This window comes from Lonchura striata, chromosome 15 (assembly GCF_050655825.1).
Source record: "Lonchura striata isolate lonStrDom1 chromosome 15, ASM5065582v1, whole genome shotgun sequence".
Taxonomy (NCBI): domain Eukaryota; kingdom Metazoa; phylum Chordata; class Aves; order Passeriformes; family Estrildidae; genus Lonchura; species Lonchura striata.
The window spans coordinates 6940251-6962977 of record NC_140717.1 but is presented as its reverse complement, the minus strand read 5'-3'; the positions used below and the strand labels follow the sequence as shown (position 1 = coordinate 6962977).

Genomic DNA, 22727 nt, shown 5'->3' with positions numbered 1-22727 from the left:
CCTGCCATTGAATCCCTTGGAGCTTATGATGGCCAGGCACAGTAATGAGGGAGCTGTTCCTCCAAATTCTGGCTGAATTTGGAGAGTTTATGAGAACTTTTGAGAGAGTTTATGAATTCATGAGAGTTTAGGCAAAGGGAGGACCAAGCCAGAAGGAAAGAGCCTCCTGACCTTCCCTGTCCCCATGTCCTCACCTTCACCCTGGCAGGCTCTCTCTGCCCTGACAAGCACTTCTCACACCTTTTCCCTGGAAAAGAAAAGCTTCTGACTGAAAACATGACACCACACAGTTCTGTTAATGCCACTCCAGTCCTCAGCAGCCAAGGGGAGGCAGAGCAGAGGGGACACATTGGATTCCTCACAGCCTCCTCGAGACACAACTTTGCTGCATTTCACAGCAGATTTTCTGTGCAGGCAAAGAGCAAAAGCTGGACTACACAGCCTGGTTTTTAAACAAGCTTACTTTTGCCAGTGCTGGTGTCAGTGTGCTTCCTCCCTGATTTAAGCTTCCCACTTCCCAGAGATAAAGGTGCCTTTCAAGTTGTTGATGCCAGCCTTCCCCTCCTAATCCTTCATCCCACTCTGACTTCAGAAGGCTCTGTATCATTCCCTATTGCTTCCATAGCATAAGCTTTATATTCCTGCAGCAAATCCAACTTTAACAGTGATTAAAACATACAAATAACAGACATTTCATTTGAAGGATGCCAGGAAATGAGTTCTCAAAAACCACACAGCTATCCTGTAAGAAGCACAAAATTGGTCCCTAAAGAACTTCCCTGTATTTCAATGTGGAGAATTTTATTTATTAATACATTCATTCTCATGCCTCTGCTTTAACACTGTCATGCTGGCTTCAAGCAATTGTTAAGCCTCACACAACTTCTTCTTTGAAGGGATGGGAGGCGGGGGAAAGAAAGAGGGAAGAGTGATTAAAATTAGTCACAAGCAATCCTATAAATACACCCGTGGATGGAGAAAGAAATCTCTCTTCCATTTAACTTAAAAATAGAGGGCTAAACTTTAAAAGACAAACAGATGGGATGAAGCAAGGATAAAACAGAGCTCAGAGAAAGTCAACTGGGCAATTTAGTCAGGGATTGTATTGTGGGGTGGCAGAGGAGGAGGAGGAGGAGAAGGGAGGAAGAATCTTGATAATCCAAAATTAATTCCAGAGTTGGGAAGCCATAAGGGAACTCATCTTATTGCAAGAGGAATCAAATCTCAAAGGCAGTATGGCACAGAGGTATAATGTGGAAAAAAGGGATGCCTGGCCAGGAAATGATGCATTTGTTCCAAATGTCCAGCCTGTGGCAGCAAGGGCTGGAGCAGGATCACAAGACCTGTGTGTGTGCACCTGCAGCTGGAAGTCACGGGGATGTGCTGGACAAAAGTGCACAGATACGTCCATGAGGGGTAACAGCAAGCAGAAACTCTGAATATGCTCAGACACATCTGCTGTCACATCCAGCCTGCTGCAGGGTGAGGGTTTCAATGAAGACACACTGAGGAGAAAAACAAAGCTTCTGAGGGATGATAGCTGCTGTTTTCCCCGGTGCTCACAGGCTGGCTGTGCCCCACTGAACAGCATGTATTGTCTGAAAGTACTCCAGGTTCTTTGGTAAGAGCACAATAAAGATGTGGAAGGGATTTATCAGCGCTTCCTTTCTTGGAAAGATCAGAATGTAAACTAGAAACAGACAAAACATCTCACAGAGTGCAGATGTTTATGGTGCTAGGAAAACATGAGATAAGTGCAGTGGGACAGTGCCAAGGGAAGGAGAAGCTCTGGGACAGCGTGCAGGACAGGGATTAAGGTCACAGGGGGAAGCACAAAGCTGTGTGTTAGCAAGAGCACTGGAAGGACCTGTCCGGGCCCCGCGGTGTCACACGGGGCTGTGAGCAGCAAGCGGCGGCTCCTGACCGGCTGTCACCGGGCAGCCCCGGGACACCGAGCCACAGCCCCGGGGGTCTCACCGGGACAGAGGGACCAGCACCGGGCAGGCACCGACAAAGGGCTCTTACTTTCGTTCGGCAGCTCCTCCCGATCCAGCTCATCCAGAGGGGCCGAGGCGCTGCTGCCGCTGTCGTCCAGGGTGAGGATCAGCGGAACATCATCGTCCATGCTGACCGCCATGCCGTCCGTGCCGCGGGCTGCCGGCGGGGCTCTCGGCGGCTGTCCCGGCAGCGCTACCCGGCCCGCTCGGCGGGGCACGGGGCCGCGGCGCTGCGCGCACCCATCCCCGGGCACCGCGGGCTCCCTGCCGGCGGGGCTGCGCTCACACGGCCGCACAGCGGGCCCGCGGCGCCCGGCGATCCCCGGCCGGCTCCCGCCGCACCGGCAGCGGCATGGCGCGCCGCCCCGGGCACGGCGGCTCCCGCAGCGCCCCGCAGCGCCGGAACTGCCCGGAGGGCTTTTGTCAACTGCGCGATGCCACAAGGTCACGGATTTCTCTAAAAGGTGACGGGAAGGGGAAGTGAAGCAGGCCCAGGACAGCGCCACGGGGATAACTCACAGCCGCCGTCCCCGTCCGGCCAGAGGGACACCGGCACGGCGCTGTCACCGCGATGGGGAGGCCCGGCCCGGCGTCCTCCCCGCGCCCTCCTCCCAGCCCTGGGTGAGCCTGCTCCTCACCAGCCCGCCGTGCCCGCGGCCCCGGGACTCGCCGGGCCCTGCGAACCCCCCGGGACCGCCCGGCCCGGGACCCCCGGAACCCCGCGCCCCCGGCCCGGCCCCTCCGAACCGGCGCCCGCAGCGACGCGGCTCCTCCGCCCCGCCCCTCGCCTCCCATTGGCTGCTACAGCGCGGGCCCCGCCCCAAGAGGCGGGGCCTCAACTCTCCCGCCAATCCGCGCACCGAGCCTGCTCCCACACCCTGCCCGAGGCTCCGCGTTCATCCCGCCTCCCCTCCCCGCCTCACGCAGCTCGCCTCGCCATTGGATACAAGCGCTGTCCCTCAAGGCAGATACAGGTGCTGATTGGCCCGAGGTGGCGGGGGTCGGCTCTGAGGGAAAGACGCGCGGGCTGCCATTGGCTGGACCGAGGCCACGCCCCGAGGTCAGGAAGGAGAGGAGCGGTCACCGGGCAACGGCGGCAGCGGGCGGGAGCGGCCCGGGGCCGAGGGGAGCAGGGGCGGGACCGGGAGCGGGACCGGGACCCCGCCGCCCCCGGGCTGGACAGCCGCTACTGCCCGCTGCTCCCGGACCGGGACAGCCCCTCTCCCCACGCCGCACGCAGCCGGGCAAAGCGGATTCGCGGCCTCCCTGTCCGCACCCGGCTGGCGGCAGGAACGAGCCCGGCCCCGAGTGCAGCCCAGCCGGGCCCCGTTGCAGGAGGTGCCGTGAGGGGTACCAGGAGCACTGGCTCTCAGAAGGCCCTGCAGCAGATGAAGCCTGCTAAGGTCAGGCTGCTGCCTGACCAAGGCTCTGCCAGCTCTGCTGGCTTTTGGAGTGCACCTGCTCCATCCCAGCACACTGCCGATTTCGGTGGAAACAGCCCTGCAGCAACACAGCTTCAAGCCCCAAGTAAGCAACGAGTCAGGGTGGAGTCAAAGGTGGAAAGTGAGGTTTATGTCAGTGCTGAGCAGGCAGAACAATGAGAGCAGCAGCAGGGAGGATCCTGAGCTCGGTTCAGGCCTCTGTATTGACAGCTCTGGCCTGAGCTGAGCACCAGTGACGCTGCACAGGCCGGATCTGGAGGGAGGAAACAACCAAACATTTCCCCCACCTCCTTTCATTCAGATTTAATGTGGGTTTTCTTCCACGCGAGCACCAGCTCCAGCAGTAACAGAGCAGCTTTTGCTCTCCTGCTGGGCTGTACAGCTCTGGCAGAACAAGAGGACAGGGCAACAGTAAAGCACCAATGTGAGTGAGAGTCATGGAACAAAATGCAAACAACCCATTTATACTTAACCAACATTGTACTCATGTTGTACATAGCAAGGAAGTGCCAGTTCTGCGCTCCTGGAAGGCCTTGGTGACAACCTGGGCCAGTGTGGGACAGGAAAGTGTGGCTCATGAGATGACCTCTAGTTTCCCCCACATTCCTTGGACACTGAGTGCAGCAGTGGGGGTACAGTGGCCAATCCTGGCCACACAGGCCACTATTAACTTGATTTTCAGATAAAATATCTCCTTATTTTAAGAGGCTTCCTTTTTCAAGGACTCCAGCTCTCCAAGATCCCACTGGTTCAGTTCTCTGTTGCTTCGATTCCAGGGCAGTTCCCGCAGTTTGCTGAGGACTCACCTCGCTGGATCTCGCACCAGCTGCTGGAACAGCATTCCTGCTCCCGTGTCAATCCTCAACCCTCTTGTCTCCATCTAGTGTCCAAATCACATCTGGACTCTCCCAGCCCAGTGAGACCTGCAGCCTCCACCGCTTGCACGCCACTGTGCCCACATCCCAAACACAGCTGGTCAGGCTCGGACTGACACCAGCACTCCCAGCCCCTCCTCTGACAAAGCCAAATTGTTTCCTGTCCCTCCAGTTTCACCCCAGCTGGAGAAGAGCTGCAGGATTGCCTCAGTGGGAAGCACAGGGAGAGATCCGAGAGCTCGGAGCAAATCACAAGGATCCTCACTCACCTTCTCAGGTTTTAATGTCAGGTTATTCTTGCTACCTGTCAGGCCAAGAAATGAGCAGAAGTTCCTCTCAGTGCAAGCTCCTGGCTGGCTCCAGCTCCAGCTGCTGAGGGGTCAAGGGCCAATCCTGCTGCTGTTCAAGGTGCAATAAAATAATTTCTGGGGGCAGAATGATGCTCTTAACCTGGCTTGGCGTGCCCTTGGGTGAATTTGAGCATTTCCCTCAGCATGGGAGTTACCACACTCCCCGTAATCTCAGCAGCTCTTCACTGCAGGCTCCCTCCCCAGGGAGCAGTGACTGCAAATCCAGGTCACCCACCCCATGTCCTTTATGCATCTCCAAACACACAGAGCTGCTCTTTCCCAGCTCAGCAAAGGAAGTGGAGGAGCTTTGGAGGTGCCCAGACCACTCAGCAGCACTCCCCAGATCCCAGATTTGTCTTGGAGCACTTATTTGGTGACACTGTGGCACTGCTGAGAGCACCTCACAACCCTCAGCCACAAAATTAGGGATTTACTCAGCACCTCCTCACACCACGAGCTGCCAAAATCCCTGTGCAGATCATTCTCTGTCACAAATCCCATCCAGCCTGGGACCGTCCCACTGCCAGCAGGATGCAGGGCAATGCTTCCCTCACCTCTGTGCTCGTCCTCCCTTGTCCTGCTTTGTCAGAGGAGTCCATAAGGTGTTGGTGGCACAAAGCAAGTACAGCAGGGAGACACCAAGGCACGTGCTGTGCATAGAGGCAGAGGGAATGGAGCTCATTTCCTGGAGAAGGGAAGCTTTGGGAGTGCCTCAGCAGCCTCTCAATACCTGCAAAGAGGAGGCAACCGTGAGGGTTGGGCCAAGGTTTGTGCAGAATGAGAGAACAGACACAAAATCAAACTAGAAAGGCTCTGACTGGATAAAGGGAGAATTTTCACCCTGAGCACAGTGGAGCAGTGGGAAGGAGGCCAGAGAGGCTGTGCAGCCTCTATTCCTAGGGGTTTCTACCACCTTGGAGTGCCTCGAGCAGGCCAGACTAGGGATGTCCTGCATTCCCACAGGCAGGATGGAGCAGGACGCCCATCACCACACGTGCTCAGCAAAGGTCCCTCAGACCCCAAGTGCCCCAGCCACACTCCGCTGAGACCCCACCCCAGCAGCACCCCCTGTTCTGGGAGCTGCATGGCCCCTGCCTGTCCCTGCAATGTCCGTGTACCTGTGCTGCACTGTGGGCACTCCTGTCTCCTACTGCTCCCACCTCCCTGCTGGATTTCCCAGACAGAGGAACCTCCTCTGACAACCCCTGGACATCTTGGGAAGCAGCTGCTCCCACCAGGCTCTCCTGCTCCGGTGCCCTGGGGCTGTGCCCTGAACCGGGAGGTCACTGCTCCCAGCACTGCGGTCACCTCTGCTCCTGGTGTGTCTCCCAGCATGGAACAGCCCCATCCTTCGTTTCCAGCCACGGAAAGGCACAGGGTCCTCGTGGGCTTGGTCACAGAGAGACCTCAGCTAGACTAAGGCTGTATGTACATCCAGAGGGACACTTGGCATCACTTCCAGGGGGGTCTGGCAGTGCAGCCACCTGCTGCCTTGGCATTCTTGGGCACGGGAGATCCGGACACGCTGTTGGACCGAGCCCTCACCAGAGAGCCCTGGGGGACAGCGGGGGTTGTTGGAGTGCTCCGGTTCTTCCACCTTTCTGTGCCGAGGTTGGCAGAAGGGTGAATCCCGTCCGGGGGGGTGCTCAGCCGGCTGACAGACTGGGAACGTGCTCTGGCAGGAGCACCCCAGCCTCTGGAGCAAGCGTCGCTGCGGGGATGCCTCCGGCCAAAGGACTTCTCCGTGTGGCCGGGCTCGGACGCGGCCGGAGGCGCGGAGGCCGGCGGGTGGACGGCTCGCAGGGGAGCGCCCCGGCAGCGTGGGGAAAGGCCAGGCTGGGTCTGGGGAGCCGGCGGGGGGCTCCAGAGCAGCGAGTGGAGCTTGGCTACATCCTCCTTCCTCATCCGCGGAGCCGCCCGGGCAGGACCCGCGGGCTTGGCAGCAAACAGGGACTCGTCACAGAAGGACGGAGCGTGGCTTCGGGACCTTGGCGGGCACAAGCGGAGAAACACGGGCCGGTTACAGCGGGGATTGTCAGGGGGGAGTGACCGAGAGCCGGCGGGCCGGGGGAGTGAGGCGCTCCCTAGGGCGGCCCGGGGACACCGAGGCGGAGCGAGCCCCGGACCGCGAGCGGCGGCGGAGCGCCCCGGGGCACGGCTCACCTGCACTGGCTGCCGGGCCGGGAGCCGCCGGCCGCGGGGGCCGCCCAGGGCGGCGGGAAGGCGGGCGGCGGCGGGCGGGCCCCCGCGGGCCGGCCGAACAGCGACTCGTCCACGAAGGACGGCCGCACCCGGCGGCGGCCCCGGGGGCCCCGCGGAGCGCGGGCGGCGGCGGCGGCCGAGCCTCCCAACGGGGCCGGACCCGCCGCCCGCATGGCCGCGGCCCCGGGGCGGAGCGGAGCGGGCCCGGCCCCTTCCGGAGCCGCCCCCGACACGCGGTTCCGCCGCCGCTACCGACATGGCGCCGCGCGCCCGCCGCCAGCCCCGCGGAGCGCCGGTACGGAGGGGCGGGAGCGGGCGGGCCCGAGTGAGACGTGTCCCTGCTCCCCGTGTCCCTGTTCCCCGTGTCCCTGCTCCCCCTGTCCCTGTACCCCCGTGTCCCTGCTCCCCGTGTCCCTGTATCCCCGTGTCCCTGCTCCCCCTGTCCCTGCTCCCCGTGTCCCTGCTCCCCGTGTCCCTGTATCCCCGTGTCCCTGCTCCCCCTGTCCCTGCTCCCCGTGTCCCTGCTCCCCGTGTCCCTGTATCCCCGTGTCCCTGCTCCCCCTGTCCCTGCTCCCCGTGTCCCTGCTCCCCGTGTCCCTGTTCCCCGTGTCTCTGTACCCCCATGTCCCTGCTCCCCCTGTCCCTGTACCCCGTGTCCCTGTATCCCCGTGTCCCTGCTCCCCGTGTCCCTGCTCCCCGTGTTCCTGCTCCCCGTGTCCCTGTTCCCCGTGTCCCTACTCCCCGTGTCTCTGTACCCCATGTCCCTGTTCCCCATGTCCCTGTTCCCCATGTCCCTGCACCCCCATGCCACTGTGCCCGGTACTGGCCCCGGTCTCCATGTGCCGCTGCCCGCAGTACAGGTGCCCCCAGTGCCAGTGTCCCCAGTGCCCGTATTCCTGGTACACGCGTCCCCACTACCAGTGTCCCCAGTACCCATGTCCCAGTGCAAGTGTCCCTAGTACCCGTGTCCCAGTGCTAATGTCCTGAGCACCAGTGTCCCAGTGCCAGTGTCCCCAGTACCCACGGTCACCGTCACTGGTGCCCCTGCCTGCCATGCCAGCCGTGCAGAGCTGCAGTGACCCTGGCCCATCACCGCAGCCGTGTCCCCACTGTCCCCAGGTGCCTGCGACCCCACTGCCTGCCTTCCCCACCACTGCCGAGGAGGACGATGGCGCTGATGCTGAACTGGACACTCAGGCCATGGTGCGGGCCCAGAACCAGAAGAAGAAGAAATCCGGGGGCTTCCAGTCCATGGGTACGTGTGAGGCAGGGGACAACTGTCCCTGGGACAGGGACTGTCCCCTCCTGCTCATGCCGCCTCACTTGTCCCTGTTCCCCTAGGCCTCAGCTACCCTGTCTTCAAGGGCATCATGAAGAAGGGCTACAAGGTGCCCACACCCATCCAGAGGAAGGTGATCTTGGGGAGCAGTGGGTGCCTGTCCCAGGGGGTGGCAGTGGGACAGTGACAGCGATGGTGACAGTGGTGTCCCCCAGACCATCCCTGCCATCCTGCGTGGCCGGGATGTGGTGGCCATGGCCCGGACGGGCAGCGGGAAGACAGCCTGTTTCCTCATCCCCATGTTCGAGCGGCTGAAGGCGCCCAGCCAGGCCGGGGCACGCGCCCTCATCCTCTCGCCCACCCGGGAGCTGGCCCTGCAGACCCTCAAGTTCACCAAGGAGGTACAGGGGACCTGGGGGCGAGTGGGAACAACGGGGCCAATGGGTTTGGTGCTGCATCCCACCAAGGAGTTTATTCCTCACCCTGCAGCTGGGCAAGTTCACTGGCTTGAAGACAGCCCTGATCCTGGGAGGAGACAAGTAAGCTGTCCCCATGTCCCCTCCAATCCCTGCTTCCCTGAGCTTCCCCAAAACCTGGTGAGGGGCTGAGCTGTACGGTGCCACCCCAGCCTCTCCCCTCTCTCACAGGATGGAGGACCAGTTTGCTGCCCTGCATGAGAACCCTGACATGTGAGTGGGGCACAAGGAGGGGACCCAGTGGGGAAATGGCCACCAGCCATCCGGAGATGACACTGGTGTTCAGAGCTGGTGTGCCTGATGGGCATTCCTGGTGTTCCCTTGGAGCAACGTCCTGTGGGACAGCAGGGTCCCTGTTGTGCTGCCTTTGGGTTGGATTTGGGACATGTTGCCAGGATGGTGTGGGGACACTGCCTCCCCCTTGGGCTGGTCCTGTCACCACCTCTGTCCCCACAGAATCATAGCCACCCCTGGGCGCCTGGTGCACGTGGCAGTGGAGATGAAGCTGAAGCTGCACACCGTGGAGTACGTGGTGTTTGACGAGGCCGACAGGTCAGCAGGGCACAGGGGTGTCCCCAGGGCTGGCAGTGTCCCCACACGGGCGAGAGGCCCAGGGAGTGGCAGGGAGGGACCTGCCATGTCCCACATCCCCTCCCCTGCAGGCTCTTTGAGATGGGCTTTGCTGAGCAGCTCCAGGAGATCATCGCCCGGCTCCCAGACTGCCACCAGACCGTGCTGTTCTCCGCCACGCTGCCCAAGCTGCTCGTCGAGTTTGCCCGGGCTGGTGAGGAGCTGGGGGCAGGTGGCGCTGGGGACAGGGACACGGCACAGGCCTGCAGCCAGGCCGAGCCCAGCACTGGGAGAACCAAGCTGGATTAATGCTGTGCCAAGTGGGTGTCCCCAGCAGGACACCCCGTGAGTGACCCATGTCCTGTGTGTCACCACAGGCCTCACTGAGCCGATGCTGATCCGCCTGGATGTGGAGTCCAAGCTGAGTGAGCAGCTCAAGGTGAGACGGGTGGGGGGAGTTCTAGATGGGCTTTGTGCCCCCTACGCCCTGCAAGCCACGTGGCCCTGAGGAAGGGACAAGGGTGGCGGTGGTGGCACAGGGCTGAGGACTGTCCTGCTGCAGCTGGTGTTCTTCCACGTGCGCGGGGACGACAAACCGGCCGTGCTGCTCCACCTGCTCCGCAGCGTGGTGAAGCCCCAGGACCAGACAGTCGTCTTCGTGGCCACCAAGCACCACACAGAGTATCTGAGGGAGGTACGTGGCATTTGGGGGTGCCCATGTGGGGTCTGCAGCTGGGGCAGGTCCCTGCTGGAATATCTCCATCTGTTTCACTGGGTTGAAGGAGAAACCCTAGAATATGTGATCATGGAGGTGCTGCATCCATTCACCCCTCAGAAAGAGAAGGGAGCACAGTGGGATTTGGAGGTCCAGGTGGCCACTCTGGAGTCTCTGGCCCTGTCTCTCTGCTGAGGGCACATCCATCCAATCTCTGTTCCCTCCTTCCCAGCTGCTGACAGCACAGGGCATCCGCTGCACCCACATCTACAGCTCTCTGGACCAGACCGCCCGCAAGATCAACATTGCCAAGTTCTCCCAGGGCAAGTGCCCAGTGCTGCTGGTCACCGACGTGGCCGCCCGGGGGCTGGACATCCCCATGCTGGACAATGTCATCAACTTCAGCTTCCCTGCCAAGGGCAAGCTGTTCCTGCATCGTGTCGGTGGGTGCCAGTGCCCAGCTGTGCTGAGATGAGGGACAGACTGGGGACAAGCAGTGTCAGTGATGTCCCAGCTGGACTGTGAAAGCTCTTGGGGGCAGGACTGGTATCTTCCTGTAGAATTTCCCCCTGCCCCTTCCCCAGCCACCCACAGCCCCTTGCCAGCCATGCCCTCACGGTAAATGTCACATGTGCAGACTGCCAGGGACACCTTGCCTGGGTGGGGCCAGGCTGGACTGGCTGGGTATGGTTTCCCATTCTCCTCTTGCCTGTGCCAGGTCGCGTGGCCCGAGCTGGCCGGAGTGGCACTGCCTACTCACTGGTGGCTCCCGACGAGATGCCCTACGTGTTCGACCTCCACCTCTTCCTGGGCCGCCCGCTCGTCCTTGCTGGAGCCCAGGAGATGCCTGCAGGTGAGGGGTGGCTGTGTGGCCACTGGGGTGTTATCCTTGGCCAGTGCTGGAGTTTGTGGTGGGCCCTCACACAGATGGGGAGAATGGTGTGTTGGGGGCTGCGATAGACCCTGTGTGTGGGGGATGCTGATTGAACAGTGCTGAGCTCCCTGGAGCTGTCAGCTCTGCTCTGAGACATCCAGGGTGAGTGCTGGGAGGTGACACGGTGTGCCCTGGGCTGCAGATGCTGGCGGGGTCCTGGGCCGTGTCCCGCAGAGCCTGGTGGATGATGAGGAATGCCTGCTGCTGACGGACCACCAGGGCTCTCTGGAGCTGCGCAGCCTCCGCCGCGTCGCCGACAACGCCCACAAGCAGTACCTGCGCTCCCGGCCCGGCCCCTCGCCAGAGTCCATCAAGAGAGCCAAGGACCTGGATGTGTCCCAGCTGGGCATGCACCCCCTCTTCAGTGAGTGCTGAGGGGGTGCCGAGGGAGGAGGCCCCGTTGCCCTCCCCAGGAAACTCATCTGTGCCCCTCTCCTGCCTGCCTTCCCAGGAGCTCGCTTCGAAGACACCGAGCTGCAGAGGCTGAAGTTGGTGGATAGCATTAAAACCTACAAGTCCAAGGCGGTGAGTTGAGACAGAGGGCAGGGGAGGGGAGGGGAGACCCACGTGGCTCACTGGGAATCATGCTCCTGCCCTGGGGACAGACCATCTTTGAGATCAACGCCACATCCCGGACACCGGCCAGCACCGTGATGCGATCGAAGCGGCGCCATGACCGTGCCCTGATCGAGAAGTTCCAGCGTGGGCAGCAGGAGAAGCGGGCAGCAGCACTTAAAGGGCAGGGGCTGTGCCCAGCCACTCCTGAGCCCCAGGATGGAGAAGGAGAGCAGGAAGACCTCCAGGTGATTGGGTCATGGATGCAGGAACTGCTGCAGAGCTGCCTTGGCCCAGTGCTGGCAGCACCAGGGCCCCAAGTTGGAGCTGGGGCTTGGGGGTTGGTGCAGAGACTTGTGGGGATGTTGGGGGGACGTAGCTCCCAAACCCCTCCACTGTCTTCATCCAGGATGTGTTCTCCAATGTGGGGGGCCAGAAGCGAAAACGGGGCCGAGGAGGGGAAGATGGTCCCAGGAAAAAGCCACAGCAGCCGGCACAGCAGGCTGAGGATTTCTACATCCCATACCGGCCCAAGGACTTTGAGAGTGAGCGGGGGTAAGTCTGGGGGGGCTCCTGTGCTGTCCCCTCCCAGCTTGTGTGGGGGCTGCTCTCATCACCCCCCTTTGCAGGCTGAGCGTGGGTGGCGAGGGCAGTGCCTTCGAGCAGCAGGCGGCCGGGGCCGTGCTGGATCTCATGGGCGACGAGAACCACAACCTCAACAAGAACAAGCAGCTGCTGAAGTGGTGAGCAGGGTTTGCCCATAGGCTGGAGGGAGACCCAGGGCTGGGGGTGGCACTGCTCAGTCCCACCACCCTTCTGTCTCTCGCAGGGACCGCAAGAAGAAGCGGTTTGTGGGGCAGACGGGCCAGGAGGACAAGAAGAAGGTGCGGACGGAGAGCGGGCGCTACATCAGCAGCTCCTACAAGAACAACCTGTATCCTGCCATGGGCACTGCTGCCTGCCTGGGCTGGGCGCTGCGGGAGCAGGGCTGGACCCACGTGTCAGGGCTCCATCCCCTGCCAGGGCAGCAGTCAGGGGAGGGAGCACAGTCTGATAGCTACAGCACAGGGTCAAGGGAAGAATCACCACGAGTTCCCTTAACACACCCATCCCAGCTATGAGAAGTGGAAGCAGAAGTACAAGGTTGACGAGCGGGATGAGGACGAGGAAGGGCCACGCAGCAGGGAGCAGTTCAGGGGGAAGCACAGGCGTGGGCACGGTGAGTACCCGAAGCGAGCAGCAGAGCCCTGCGCTGCTCCCCTCGGCCCGGCTCTGAGCACAGCCGTGTCCCCGCAGGCGCCGCGCAGCCCCCGGCGCAGGGCAGGGTGCGCTCGGAGCTGAAGAACAAGCAGCAGATCCTGAAGCAGCGCAAGAAGGCGGCCAAGCAGCGCTTCCTGCAGAGCGGGGGCCTGAAGCGCCTCAAGGCCCGCAACCGGCAGCGCGTGCAGGAGCTGCGGCAAATGGCCTTCGGGCGCCGGGCGGGCGCTGCCAAGAAGGGCAAGCTGAGGAAGAGGATGTAGGGGACACGTCTGGGCTGGGAGCTGGGGACAGGGACAGTAACTATTCGTTGGTTTTGCATCCCAGCTTCTCTTTGTCCTTGCTCCAAGCATCGTGCCTGGGGTAATATCTACCCTAGAGACACAAGAACAAGCAGGTGCTGCAGCTGCACAGCTGGATGTATTTTGATGTATTTTGATGTGAACCACCTTCAGAGATGCCAACAGCAGCTCTGTCCTCCTGCCTGGGGTGCTCTGTGCAGGAGGGAACCTTGGGAGTGCTCTGAGCCTGCCTGGGTGTGGTGTCACCCCAGTGTGACTGTGCCACTGCCATTCATGTTGCCTCTTGACATGGGGTTTTCAGACTCACAGGGAATTACCTCCATCCCCACAGGTCCTGTGGCTCCATGCTGGCCCTGGCAGCCTCTCCCCATCCCCAGGAGCAGGCAGGTGTCCCCAGGGGCTATTCCTGCCCCTGAAGCAGCCTGACACTCCTGTGGTGCTGTGGGTGTGTGCCAGTGGCACAGATGTCAGCCAGGGCCCGCATGCACAGCAGCAGCTGTGGAGATGGGAGATTGATGCCACAGCCATCCAGGGATGTAAATGCCCCTGTGTGTCCCCAGCCCCACTGCCCCGGAAAAGGGTTGTGCTGACCATGTCCAGCTGGGCCTTCGTGTCCTCCTGGGCTCTGTCCATGGGGATCCTGAGCTGTGCAGTGGTTTGCTGGAAGAGATTCAGCACAGCCAGCTTGATCTGCCCCAGCAGCAGGGTCTTCTGGATGGCTGTGCTCTGGATGTGGGTCCAGCACGACTCCTGGAGGACCGAGTGAGCCCCTGGCCACCGCCCTGTGTCCTTCTGTGCCCCCCAGGCCAGACTAGGGGGACCCAGGAGTCCTGGCTGTGTATCCCCCCCAGGCAGAGCTGCTGCTTTTTGGGCATGTGGGTATGCTCAGCTCAGCCCAGAAGGCTGCAGCCCAACTTGGCACCTCCACCGACCGCATTGGGCATCTCCCTTGTGCAGCACACCTGGGGTCTGTACTGCTGCCCCTCTCCCTGGGGGTCCTTGGGCAGCCCACATCCCCCTTACCCACTGGAGCACATCTCGGTGGGCAGCCTCCAGGCGTGCGTGGAGCCGGGCCAGCTCGTTCCTGGTGCCCAGGAGCTGGGTGCTGCTCTCCTGACGGTACCGCTGGAGCTGTGCCCTGCCCTGGGCCAGCTGCTCCTGCCCGGCTTCTGCCTCCCGCGCCAGGGCTGCCCGCACCCCCGCCAGCACCCCGAAGTGCACCAGCATGGCCGGCACGTCCTGGAACTGGGCAGTGGGAAGCGGCTGAGGCCGGAGCGCTGGAAGGTGACCCCTCCAAGGGGCTTGGGGACACGCAGGGTGGCACCGCAGGAGCCCACGCTCACCTGCCCCATCGTGGCCAGCGCGTCCCGCAGGTAGTCCCCGAAGGGCCGGAGGCTCCGCAGGCGCCGGGCCAGGCGCTCCCGGTGCCGCCGCAGCCGCTCCAGCTCCCGCTGCAGCCGGGCGGCCTCGGCTCGCTCCGCCGCCGCCCGCGCCCGCTCCTCGCCCGCCCGGCGCAGCGCCCGCTCCCGCCGGGCCGCCACCGCCTGCGCCGTGTCACCGCGTCAGCGGGCACCCTCCGGCCCGCCCGGCCCCGGCCCCCAGCCCGGCACCTTGAGGAAGGAGTCAAAGCTGAGCACGGCGCCGCGGTGCTGCTCCTGCCTCCGGGCCAGCTGCTGTCGGCGCTGCGCCAGGCGCTGCATCCGCTGCTGGAACTCCTGCGGGATCGCAGGGTGTGGAGAGCATCTCCCTCCACTTGTGCACAGCCCGGCCCGCAGCCCGCGGGGAGCTGGGGACACCCTGCCAGCCCCCTTGTCCCCGCGGCACGCCTGCGGCGCCCAGGGGCTGGGGCCGCCCTCACCTGCCGCTGGGTCTGCAGCTGCCGCTCCACCTCCGCCACCTCCCGCCTCTTCAGGAGCACACGAGTGGATGGAGGCAGCGCGGCGAGGTCCCGCGGTGCCACCGTCCTGCCACGGGCTGCGTGCAGCTCGGCCGGGCTGCGGAGGAAAGCCTGGGCAGAGCATCTGCCACCGTCCCACGGGCCACCGCTGTCCGCGGGGCTCAGGAGGGGAGCCTGGCCCGGCTCCCCGGTGCGTGCAGGGGTTGTCAGGAGCCACACAGGCTTAGCCCTGCCTGCATTCATGTTCTCGCCCACCCTCGTTCCTGCCCAGCCCTCCCACTTCAGCCTCCCCTACTTGGAGCCCCCCAGCACTAGTGCTGCTCCCCAGGGAAGGGCAAGCCACACCATAACCTCAGCTTTGTTGTTAGAACCTGGAGAATGCCCCTGCCTGCCCGTGGCTGCAGTGTTCTCTCCTCCCTGGGAGCCTCAGCTGGGGACACTACACCCACCCAGTGGCACTCATCTGGCAGCGGCACCCGGAGATGGGAACACAAACTGAGATCTCGGGGCACGCAGGACATGCTGGTCACCTGTCACAGGGAGGACAGAGGGGTGTCACTCACAGCAGCCGCAGCTTGTCCCGGAAAGCCTCTCGCAACCGCTCCTGCAGCTCCGAGTCCATCTCGGCCGGTCCCTCCTCCTCCTCGCCCAGGAGCCTGCGGGGGAGCTGGGACGGGGACAGCCGAGGTGCTGGCAGCACAACAGAGTTGCCAGGGGCAGCCAGAGGCTCCCGCAGCTCCCTGGGATTTTCCTGGCTTGGCTCCGAGCGCCGCTGCAAGGGCACAGTGCCGGGCACAGGGAATGCACCAGGGCTGCTTGCAGGGAGGATCCTACTCCCAGCCCTCAAACCATCCCATCTTTCCCTTCCAGCCACACTCCGTTCCCTCCAGCCCTCAGACCCCACTCCAGCCCCTGAGAACCCTCTGGTCCTTCAGAGACCACTGTGCACAGCCAGACCCCAACCACCATCCCCACCCCTCCCTGTTCCACTCATCCTGCTCCAGCTCCCACTCTTCTGACACCCCAGGGATGGCTCAGACCCCCCGACTTCACCCACAGCGCAGACCTTGCCTCTCTGCGTGTCCCAGGAGTGCTTCCCTTCCACTGCACAGGCCATCAGACCCTTGTGATCCCCTGTGTGCTGCCAGGCCCCTCTGTCCCCCCGTATGTGTGCTCATGGCCCCCTTTCCCTACACGCACACTTGACAAGGAACAGATTAACTCCTGACTTGGACACAGAGAAACACTGCAGAAGGAATAGGGGAAAAATATTTATAATACAAACAATTCAGCCTTCCCAGAGTCAGTGTCAGCCATGTCCTGCCCACACAGCCCTCACTTCTCCCCTTGTCACAGGACCACCGTGGCCCCGTGGTGACTTTGTCCATCCCAGAGCTGCTCATGGGGACAGAGTCAGAATCCCACACAGGAATTCAAGTCTATCACAGGCATTGAAGTGAAGGAGTGGTCCCATGCTCTGCCTGTGCTGGGTGTCACCTTGTTTTAGGGACATCCAAGATAAGGAGGAAATTGAAGAGAAGAAATGAAGAAACATGGCTGGAGAAGGACGGAGTGGAACTGTGGAAGCAGGTGGAGAGAGAGGTGGAAGGCTCTGTCTGAAGCATCCTGGGCCAGGACACAGACAGCCTGTGCTCAGCCACACACAGTGATGGCCTGCTTGATGCTGGATTCCAGCTGGAGCTCTGTGTGCTTCCTCAAGGAGGGATAGAAGCTGTGAGCCTCGTGCCTCTCTCTTCTCTCACTTCCTGCGCAGAGACCTCACCATGGAGCTCGTCATCATCACCTACACAGGGCACAGAGCAGCAGCATCTCAGCTACAACAGCAATCAAGAATTCCTCTCTCCCTGGCAGCTGCTCTGGGATGACCCAGAGCTCAGCAGGGAGCAGGTGGCTCCTCACCTTCTGTGAGGTGGTTCAGGTGAGCAGCCTGGGCCTTGCTCCCACCAACCAACGCCATGGCCTCGTGCTCGGTGCAGCTGCTCAGGGTCTCCTCGAACCCCTTCCCCTCCTCGTCATCTTCAGAGTCCACCAGCACTAAGATATCCCCTGAGTCTGCATTCCTGGGAACAGCAGAGCAAGCTGGATAAAAGGCTGAGGAGAGCCTGTTCCCTGCCCTACAGGAAGGCTGAGTAGTGATGCCATGAGGGACTGGGCTGAGGAATGTCAACTCACCTGAACGCAGCACCTCAATGGGAGAGAAAAGAGAGACAACATTAGAAACTGCCCCTCTGGGAGTGCCACTGGTTTTACTGGACTGGACAACCCCTGCCAATCCTGCCTCCATGTCTGTGCCTCCCCAGATGGTCACTGGCAGACCCGTGCAGAGGCATGGACGTGGAGGTGACCTGCCCAGACACGGCACAGGCAACCCTGACTGACTCCAGCACACGGGGAGGGACAAGTGGGTTAGGGATAGACTCCAGAAAGAAGGAACCAACCCCTAACCAATCCCTACCTCTGAGGCACAGGAGGGGATTGTAGTACAGCACAACCCCGGTGACAGTGAGAACAGTCAGTAGGGACAGGACCACCACAGCACCCACAACCCCAAGGATGTTCACCGGCTCTGCAGAGAGGGAACACAGATGGATGAGGAATTCTCAGAGAAAACCAAACTTTGCAAACCAAAGAGCAGGTGTGCAGTGTCCCCAGGCCCTCCTGCCACAGCCCCACTCACGCTTCACTGTGAGGCAGACGAAGAGCTCCCTGAGCCCCACGGGGTTCTGCGCCTTGCAGACGTAGCAGCCGCCGTCAGTGCCCTGGGAGCAGTTCTGGATGGTGAGCCGGGACACGTTGCCCTCCTGGGCGATGAGGAACCTCCCCCCAGGCTGGATCTCCACCTCGGGCTGGGTGATGTCCCGGAGCCAGCTGAGCCGAGCTGCCGGAGTGCCCTCGGTCACCCGGCAGGTCAGGGTCACGTTGTCACCCACAAAGCAGGTCTGTGGGGGCTCCGATTCCAGGGAAGGGCGTTCTGCACAGCCCCGGGGGAAAAGAAAACAAAAACAAGAGTCAAGGAGGGAATGGAGGCAATTAACATAACGAGCAATCAAGCTTCTGGCTGATTAATAATCATTAACAGAAGGGAGGCAGGTGGGAGTCTGGGAGTCAGCATTTGGCTCACTCAGGAGCCTCCCAAGGAGCGACCTGAGCAGCTTTCAGTCCCCTCTGACACCTGTCTTCACATCCCCAGGGAAAAATGGCCTGAGGGTAGCCAGCAGGTAGATGGCAGAGAGGAGAACAGCAGCCCAGGCATTACTTTCCTTGGGATCAGCAGAGCTCTTGTGAAGCCTTGACAACCCTTGGAGGATAAATACAACCCAGATTTCCACCAGCCACTCAAATCCTTGAGATGCCTGAAGGGCACACACAACCCTTAAACCCACCCTTATCAAACCTCATCTCAAGCTGCCCACAGCCCCCAAACCACCTCTCTTTCACACAGGTGTGTGGGAGCTTTCCACAGGTGAAAACACTGCTGGGGTGGAATTTGTTGGCCCGTGAAGATGGGCTCAAAATACAGCTCACCTACAACTCTTCCATGATGGATATCAGCTGCAGGACATCTGTACCTCAGGTGCCCTGCCATGCCACCTCCTGCCTTCCCTGACTTCCTCAGTGCTCTGGAGAGCAGGGAATGACCAGGGTACCCACCTCCCCCCTGTTCACCAGCTTCATTAGCAGTTAATGAGGCAGCAAATCCACTCACTTATCTCCACAGTGCAGGCAGGCTGCTCCTGCTTCACCACGTGGCTGCCCACACACTTGAAGACTTTTCGGTGGGAGAGGTGGGAGCTGTTCAGTGTCTCCACGTGGGTGTCTGAGGAGCTGGTGGAGCTGATGACCCAGCTGGAGTTCTCCAGATCCTGCCCCTCTTCTCTCCAGTGCAGGGTGGGGTGGGGGTACCCCCCAGGCCAGCTGCAGAACAGCTGCAGCATCAGCCCTGACGAGGAGCTCTCAGCCCAGCACTTTGGGGTTGCCTGTGGTGGATCTACCAGCAAGGACAGCACATGGTGAGAAACACTTGCAGGGCTGGAATTCATTTGTCACCATTCCCCTTGAAAAATGTTTCCTGTTTCCCTGCAAGTCTTGCTCTCTGATCTGCATCCCACAGCCCCAGGTGTGCACAGCTGTAAGTGACAGCCAGCAGGGACCAAGAGGGGCTGTCACAGTCCCCACAGCCAAGCCTTGAGGGAAGGAAAAAATGATTGCCACAGCTTTATCCAAAGGATATGAGATAAACACAGCAGGACAATGAAATCCCACTGCCCTGGTCCTCCTGGCACAGCTACCAGGGAGGGACACTGAGTCCTCACTTGAGAGCAAGGCACAGTCCTGGCTCTCTCCCAGCTGCTCCTTCCAAACCTGATCCACACACGTGCTGATTTAACAGCCAGAGGGATCGTGGACTCTGATCCAGACAGAATTAACAGGCCATGCCTCTGTGTGTGCCTAATGCAGTGCTGAACAAGGCCCCACCAAGAGATCAAACCAAAACAAGCCCCACGCCGGAGGTGCCAAAGGGATGTCTGAGGCTTATTTTGGGGAGTATTTATTCACAGGACTTTGAAATTACTTGAATTAATAAAAAAAACCATCATGGCAAACCCTGGTGCGAGCTGCAAGAATACACCTTCCCAGGGCTTGTCTCTGTAGGAACTGTACACACACCTCAGGTGATCTTTGAAACCACCCAGCTCTGGCAAGAAAGTTCTCGGCAACACTCCTTGTGTCCCATGTCTGGGGAGGATCAAACTGATCCCAAACCCTGGCTGTGGTTAATAGTGCATCCTGTCAGCCTGAACCAGCAGAAACTGCCCCACATCAGTGGGACACAGCCCCTCCAGGATGTCCAGGTGGACACAGCCCCTCCAGGATGTCCAGCCAGGGCTGAACTTTGTGTGCTGACCCCAGGAACAAACTCCTGAAGCCATCAGCTTTACATCCTGAACTCCCAGGCTCTCCCAGCACAGCTCTGTCTAAAGAAATCTGCTCCCATAAAGTTAACAAACTAAAAGCTTAAAAATCTCCACCTTCCCAAAACACCAGCAAAAAGGACCTGTTGTGGTTTGACCCACAGAAGAGCCAACAGTTCTTGCATCAACCCACACACAGATGTGCCAAGGGATCCCTGGAGGTGTGGAACTGCACGTCTCTTTCCCATCCAAAACAAACACAAAACCACAGCCCAAGGCAGGGCTGCACCTTTGTCCTGTCACTAGAATGTTTACTGCTCGTGAGGTTTCCAAAGTGCAGTTTTAAACAAAAACAGAACTTTTTGGTACCACCCATGGGATGGGTTGAAGACTGTCAGCTGGTTATTCCCACAAAAAACCTCTGCATATCTTGGGAGGCTCTTCCACAGCAGTGCCAAGTCTGTGTCCAAAATTTGCTCCAGGCCAGGGTAAAATGTTCCACCAACAGAGATGTGAAAAAATGGGGCCCTGCTACAGGTCAGAGGCTGAACTTCCAACTTTTGCTGATGCTCCTCCTGCTGAGCTAAAGCATCTCCAGAAATCTCCTTCTCACCTATCAAAGGCTATGCCCACATCACCTTTGTTGTACTTGGAAATTAATTGACACAATTAATTTCAGACTAACAAATGAAATCCAGAATGCAGCACACACTTGACACCCCATAAATATGTTTGGCTCCCAAGTGTTCTGCCCCAGTGCTCCAGATTTGGGGCTCCCCACTCCTTGGCCCAGTGCCTACAGATCTATTCCCTGAAGCAGTCTGGGGTTCAATCCTTCCACACCTCCACCTGCACGTTCCTTGTTGCAGGAAGAGAACTTTTACTCCTGTAAACTTTCAAGAGGTTAATCTGTACAGAACAGGTGCAGTGTTTACACACAGGTAGAAGGAAGGAACACCCTGAAGGCAAACAGGTCTCACACATGGAAAGAACAGCAAGAAAGGAAAGGGCCAAGGGAGTACAGAGGGTCAGAATGCAGAGGATTTTCCCTCTTCTCAATCATAAAGGGACTAAGAGTGGCAGGAGATGTGGGGGGGGACTGTTCCCATGGAATACAGGAGGCATCAGGGCAAAATAATGGTTCCCTGGTAGAAGCAGGAAGGATTAATTGCTGGAGCACTTTCCAGCCTGACTTCCACCTGTGTTCTGAACATTTCTAAGGGAATGAATGGATGAAATACAGATAGAAAAGGGTAAGAGCACCAGAAGACACAGAGGGGCTGAAAGAACTGGCTTGTGCTGCTAACAGGTACACTCTCAGGATACTGCTCCCACATAAATCTGAGGAATTTTGTACTTCCATCAATGTAAGACTTCTCAGCTGGGAAGAGTTCTCTCACTAGAAGGATGGCCCAGCACATCTACCCCAAACAAGGGAAAGCAGACAGCAAGCAGCATCCCCTACCCCATGTTTTATGGAGACTCAAGTCAACCAGACTCTGAGAAAAAGAGTCCCCTTGGAACAGCTACAGAGAATGGAAGATGTGCCCAAAAACTCGTGAAGAAGAGACACAACAAGGACTTGAGAGTTGGCATTTCCCCTACATATGCTAGACCTGTGACAGGCCACTTGGACACACATTTTGGTGCTTGTTAGCAGATGTGAGAGAGATTATGCACCATAAAGCCGTTTGCACTTTCTAAATATTATTTTTCCACCGGTGCCAGATGACTTTGGGGATGTGGAAGGCAGAGGGGAGGAAGCTCAGCTGTGGGGATGACTTACTGGCCACCCGGAGCTGCACCCTGTGCTCATGGTCCGTCTTGTTGAGCACTTCCCTGCAGGTGTAGTTGCCCTGGTCCTGCAGACGCAGCTCCGAGATGCTCAGGGAGCTGTTGTCCACCAGGGAGAAGCGGACGTCCGGGGGGAAGGAGACCCTCGAGGAGAAGAGGGGCGGGAAGGAGTGCGGGTCCCCCTGGAACCAGACCACCTCGGCGGCGTCCTTGGACACGTTGCGGCACAAGAGGAGGATGCTTCCTCCCAGCTGCCCAAAGACCACTTCATCTGTTCCTGCAAGAGAGAAGGGACGGCGTTAGGGATGAAGGGAATGGGCAAAGCCGGCTGCTGCAGCAAAGAGCTGGATAGCTCATCTGTGTCAGCCCTCTGAGGTGCTTGTGAGGGCACTGCTGAGGGACCTCGGAGGGGAATAAAAACATCCAGCACACATCAGGAAAGGGGACAGAGCTCCCTGCTCCCCTCCCCTCAGCCCGCGCTACCTGCGGCCTCCCGGCGCGGCACCAGCCTCCAGAAGCAAAGGGCGAGCAGGAGCCGCGCCGGCAGCATCCCGCCCAGGCGCTGCACGGCTGTGTGCCGCCGCCAGAGCCCCGCGGAGGCGGTGCTGCCCGGCCGCCGCCCCGGCGGGAGGCCTGGGGAGGGCGGGCGGGCGTGCCCGGCCGGGGGGACCCGCCCGCCGGGGCCCGTGAGGGGCCCGGGATGGGGTTTGTCCGCCCGCCGGCTCCCGACGCCTCAGAACGGCCGGCCGCCATCTTGGGACCCCCCCGCCCGCCATCTTGGGGTCACCTCACGCCCCCCTCGGCCGTGTGGGGCGGCCTCAGCCGAGCGGGGCCCGGGAGGCTTTGAACCGGAGGGAGCCGCGTGTGCTGAGCGGTGTTCCCTGAGCGCTAAGCGACCCTCACAGCCAGAACGCTGCTCTAATCCATCCACTTACAGGCACCCCACAAGCCGGAGAGCGGGAAGAGCACAGATAAACGCTTGTTCCCCTGTGTAACCCCGCAGCGAGGACCGTAACCACGCAACTATCCTCGGGTTTCTCCAGGATACCTTACACATGGCAGCTTGGAAGCACCAAGGCGCGCGTGAAACAGAGCGCTGAGACCCACAGGGTTGCCCCACTGGGCCGTGGTACATTAATTATTAATTA

General features: G+C 60.3%; 5 protein-coding genes across 8 annotated transcripts in view; 1 reads left to right on the top strand and 4 right to left on the bottom strand.

The window, feature by feature from the left end:
• Window positions 1-2468, bottom strand: part of TPCN1 (two pore segment channel 1) — a 40724-nt gene extending 38256 nt beyond the window's left edge. The window contains exon 1 of one of the 2 annotated variants that reach the window (XM_021549954.4): window positions 2013-2468. In XM_021549954.4, the coding sequence (XP_021405629.2) occupies window positions 2013-2137 (125 nt within the window). In that variant the 5' untranslated portion in view covers window positions 2138-2468. The remainder of the gene's footprint in view (window positions 1-2012) is intronic. The other variant, XM_021549953.4, reaches the window with a different exon arrangement.
• A 1074-nt stretch (window positions 2469-3542) lies between these two features.
• Window positions 3543-7039, bottom strand: RITA1 (RBPJ interacting and tubulin associated 1). 2 transcript variants are annotated; one of them, XM_085593081.1, is made up of 4 exons: window positions 6828-7039; window positions 5973-6651; window positions 5219-5394; window positions 3543-4618 (listed from the first exon to the last, which is right to left on the bottom strand). In XM_085593081.1, the coding sequence occupies exons 1-2, from the start codon at window positions 7037-7039 to the stop codon at window positions 6117-6119; spliced, it is 747 nt and encodes a 248-aa protein (XP_085449207.1). In that variant the 3' UTR covers window positions 3543-4618; window positions 5219-5394; window positions 5973-6116. The 2 variants fall into 2 exon arrangements, with proteins under 2 accessions (XP_085449207.1, XP_077643281.2); XM_077787155.2 differs by having other exon boundaries at window positions 3543-5394.
• Window positions 7040-7101: 62 nt separating this feature from the next.
• On the top strand, window positions 7102-12973 carry DDX54 (DEAD-box helicase 54). The gene is made up of 20 exons (XM_021549805.4): window positions 7102-7161; window positions 7986-8121; window positions 8208-8278; window positions 8361-8546; window positions 8635-8684; window positions 8793-8834; window positions 9078-9173; window positions 9284-9405; window positions 9569-9630; window positions 9754-9885; window positions 10139-10349; window positions 10625-10759; window positions 10983-11204; window positions 11292-11365; window positions 11446-11643; window positions 11805-11950; window positions 12025-12138; window positions 12225-12329; window positions 12511-12614; window positions 12692-12973. The coding sequence occupies exons 1-20, from the start codon at window positions 7123-7125 to the stop codon at window positions 12913-12915; spliced, it is 2469 nt and encodes an 822-aa protein (XP_021405480.3). The 5' UTR covers window positions 7102-7122; the 3' UTR covers window positions 12916-12973.
• Window positions 12974-13067: 94 nt separating this feature from the next.
• Window positions 13068-15963, bottom strand: CFAP73 (cilia and flagella associated protein 73). Its single transcript, XM_085593077.1, has 7 exons — window positions 15415-15963; window positions 14813-14948; window positions 14565-14669; window positions 14298-14498; window positions 13978-14199; window positions 13546-13704; window positions 13068-13450 (listed from the first exon to the last, which is right to left on the bottom strand). The coding sequence occupies exons 1-7, from the start codon at window positions 15471-15473 to the stop codon at window positions 13355-13357; spliced, it is 978 nt and encodes a 325-aa protein (XP_085449203.1). The 5' UTR covers window positions 15474-15963; the 3' UTR covers window positions 13068-13354.
• A 146-nt stretch (window positions 15964-16109) lies between these two features.
• On the bottom strand, window positions 16110-22172 carry VSIG10 (V-set and immunoglobulin domain containing 10). Of its 2 annotated transcripts, XM_077787293.2 has the most exons (8): window positions 22063-22172; window positions 21572-21856; window positions 18579-18860; window positions 17550-17843; window positions 17328-17438; window positions 17045-17057; window positions 16772-16932; window positions 16110-16655 (listed from the first exon to the last, which is right to left on the bottom strand). In XM_077787293.2, exons 1-8 carry the CDS (start codon window positions 22127-22129, stop codon window positions 16567-16569), a joined length of 1302 nt encoding a protein of 433 aa, XP_077643419.2. In that variant the 5' UTR covers window positions 22130-22172; the 3' UTR covers window positions 16110-16566. The 2 variants fall into 2 exon arrangements, with proteins under 2 accessions (XP_077643419.2, XP_085449200.1); XM_085593074.1 differs by lacking the exon at window positions 17045-17057 and having other exon boundaries at window positions 16772-16951.
• Between the last annotated feature and the right edge of the window lie 555 nt (window positions 22173-22727).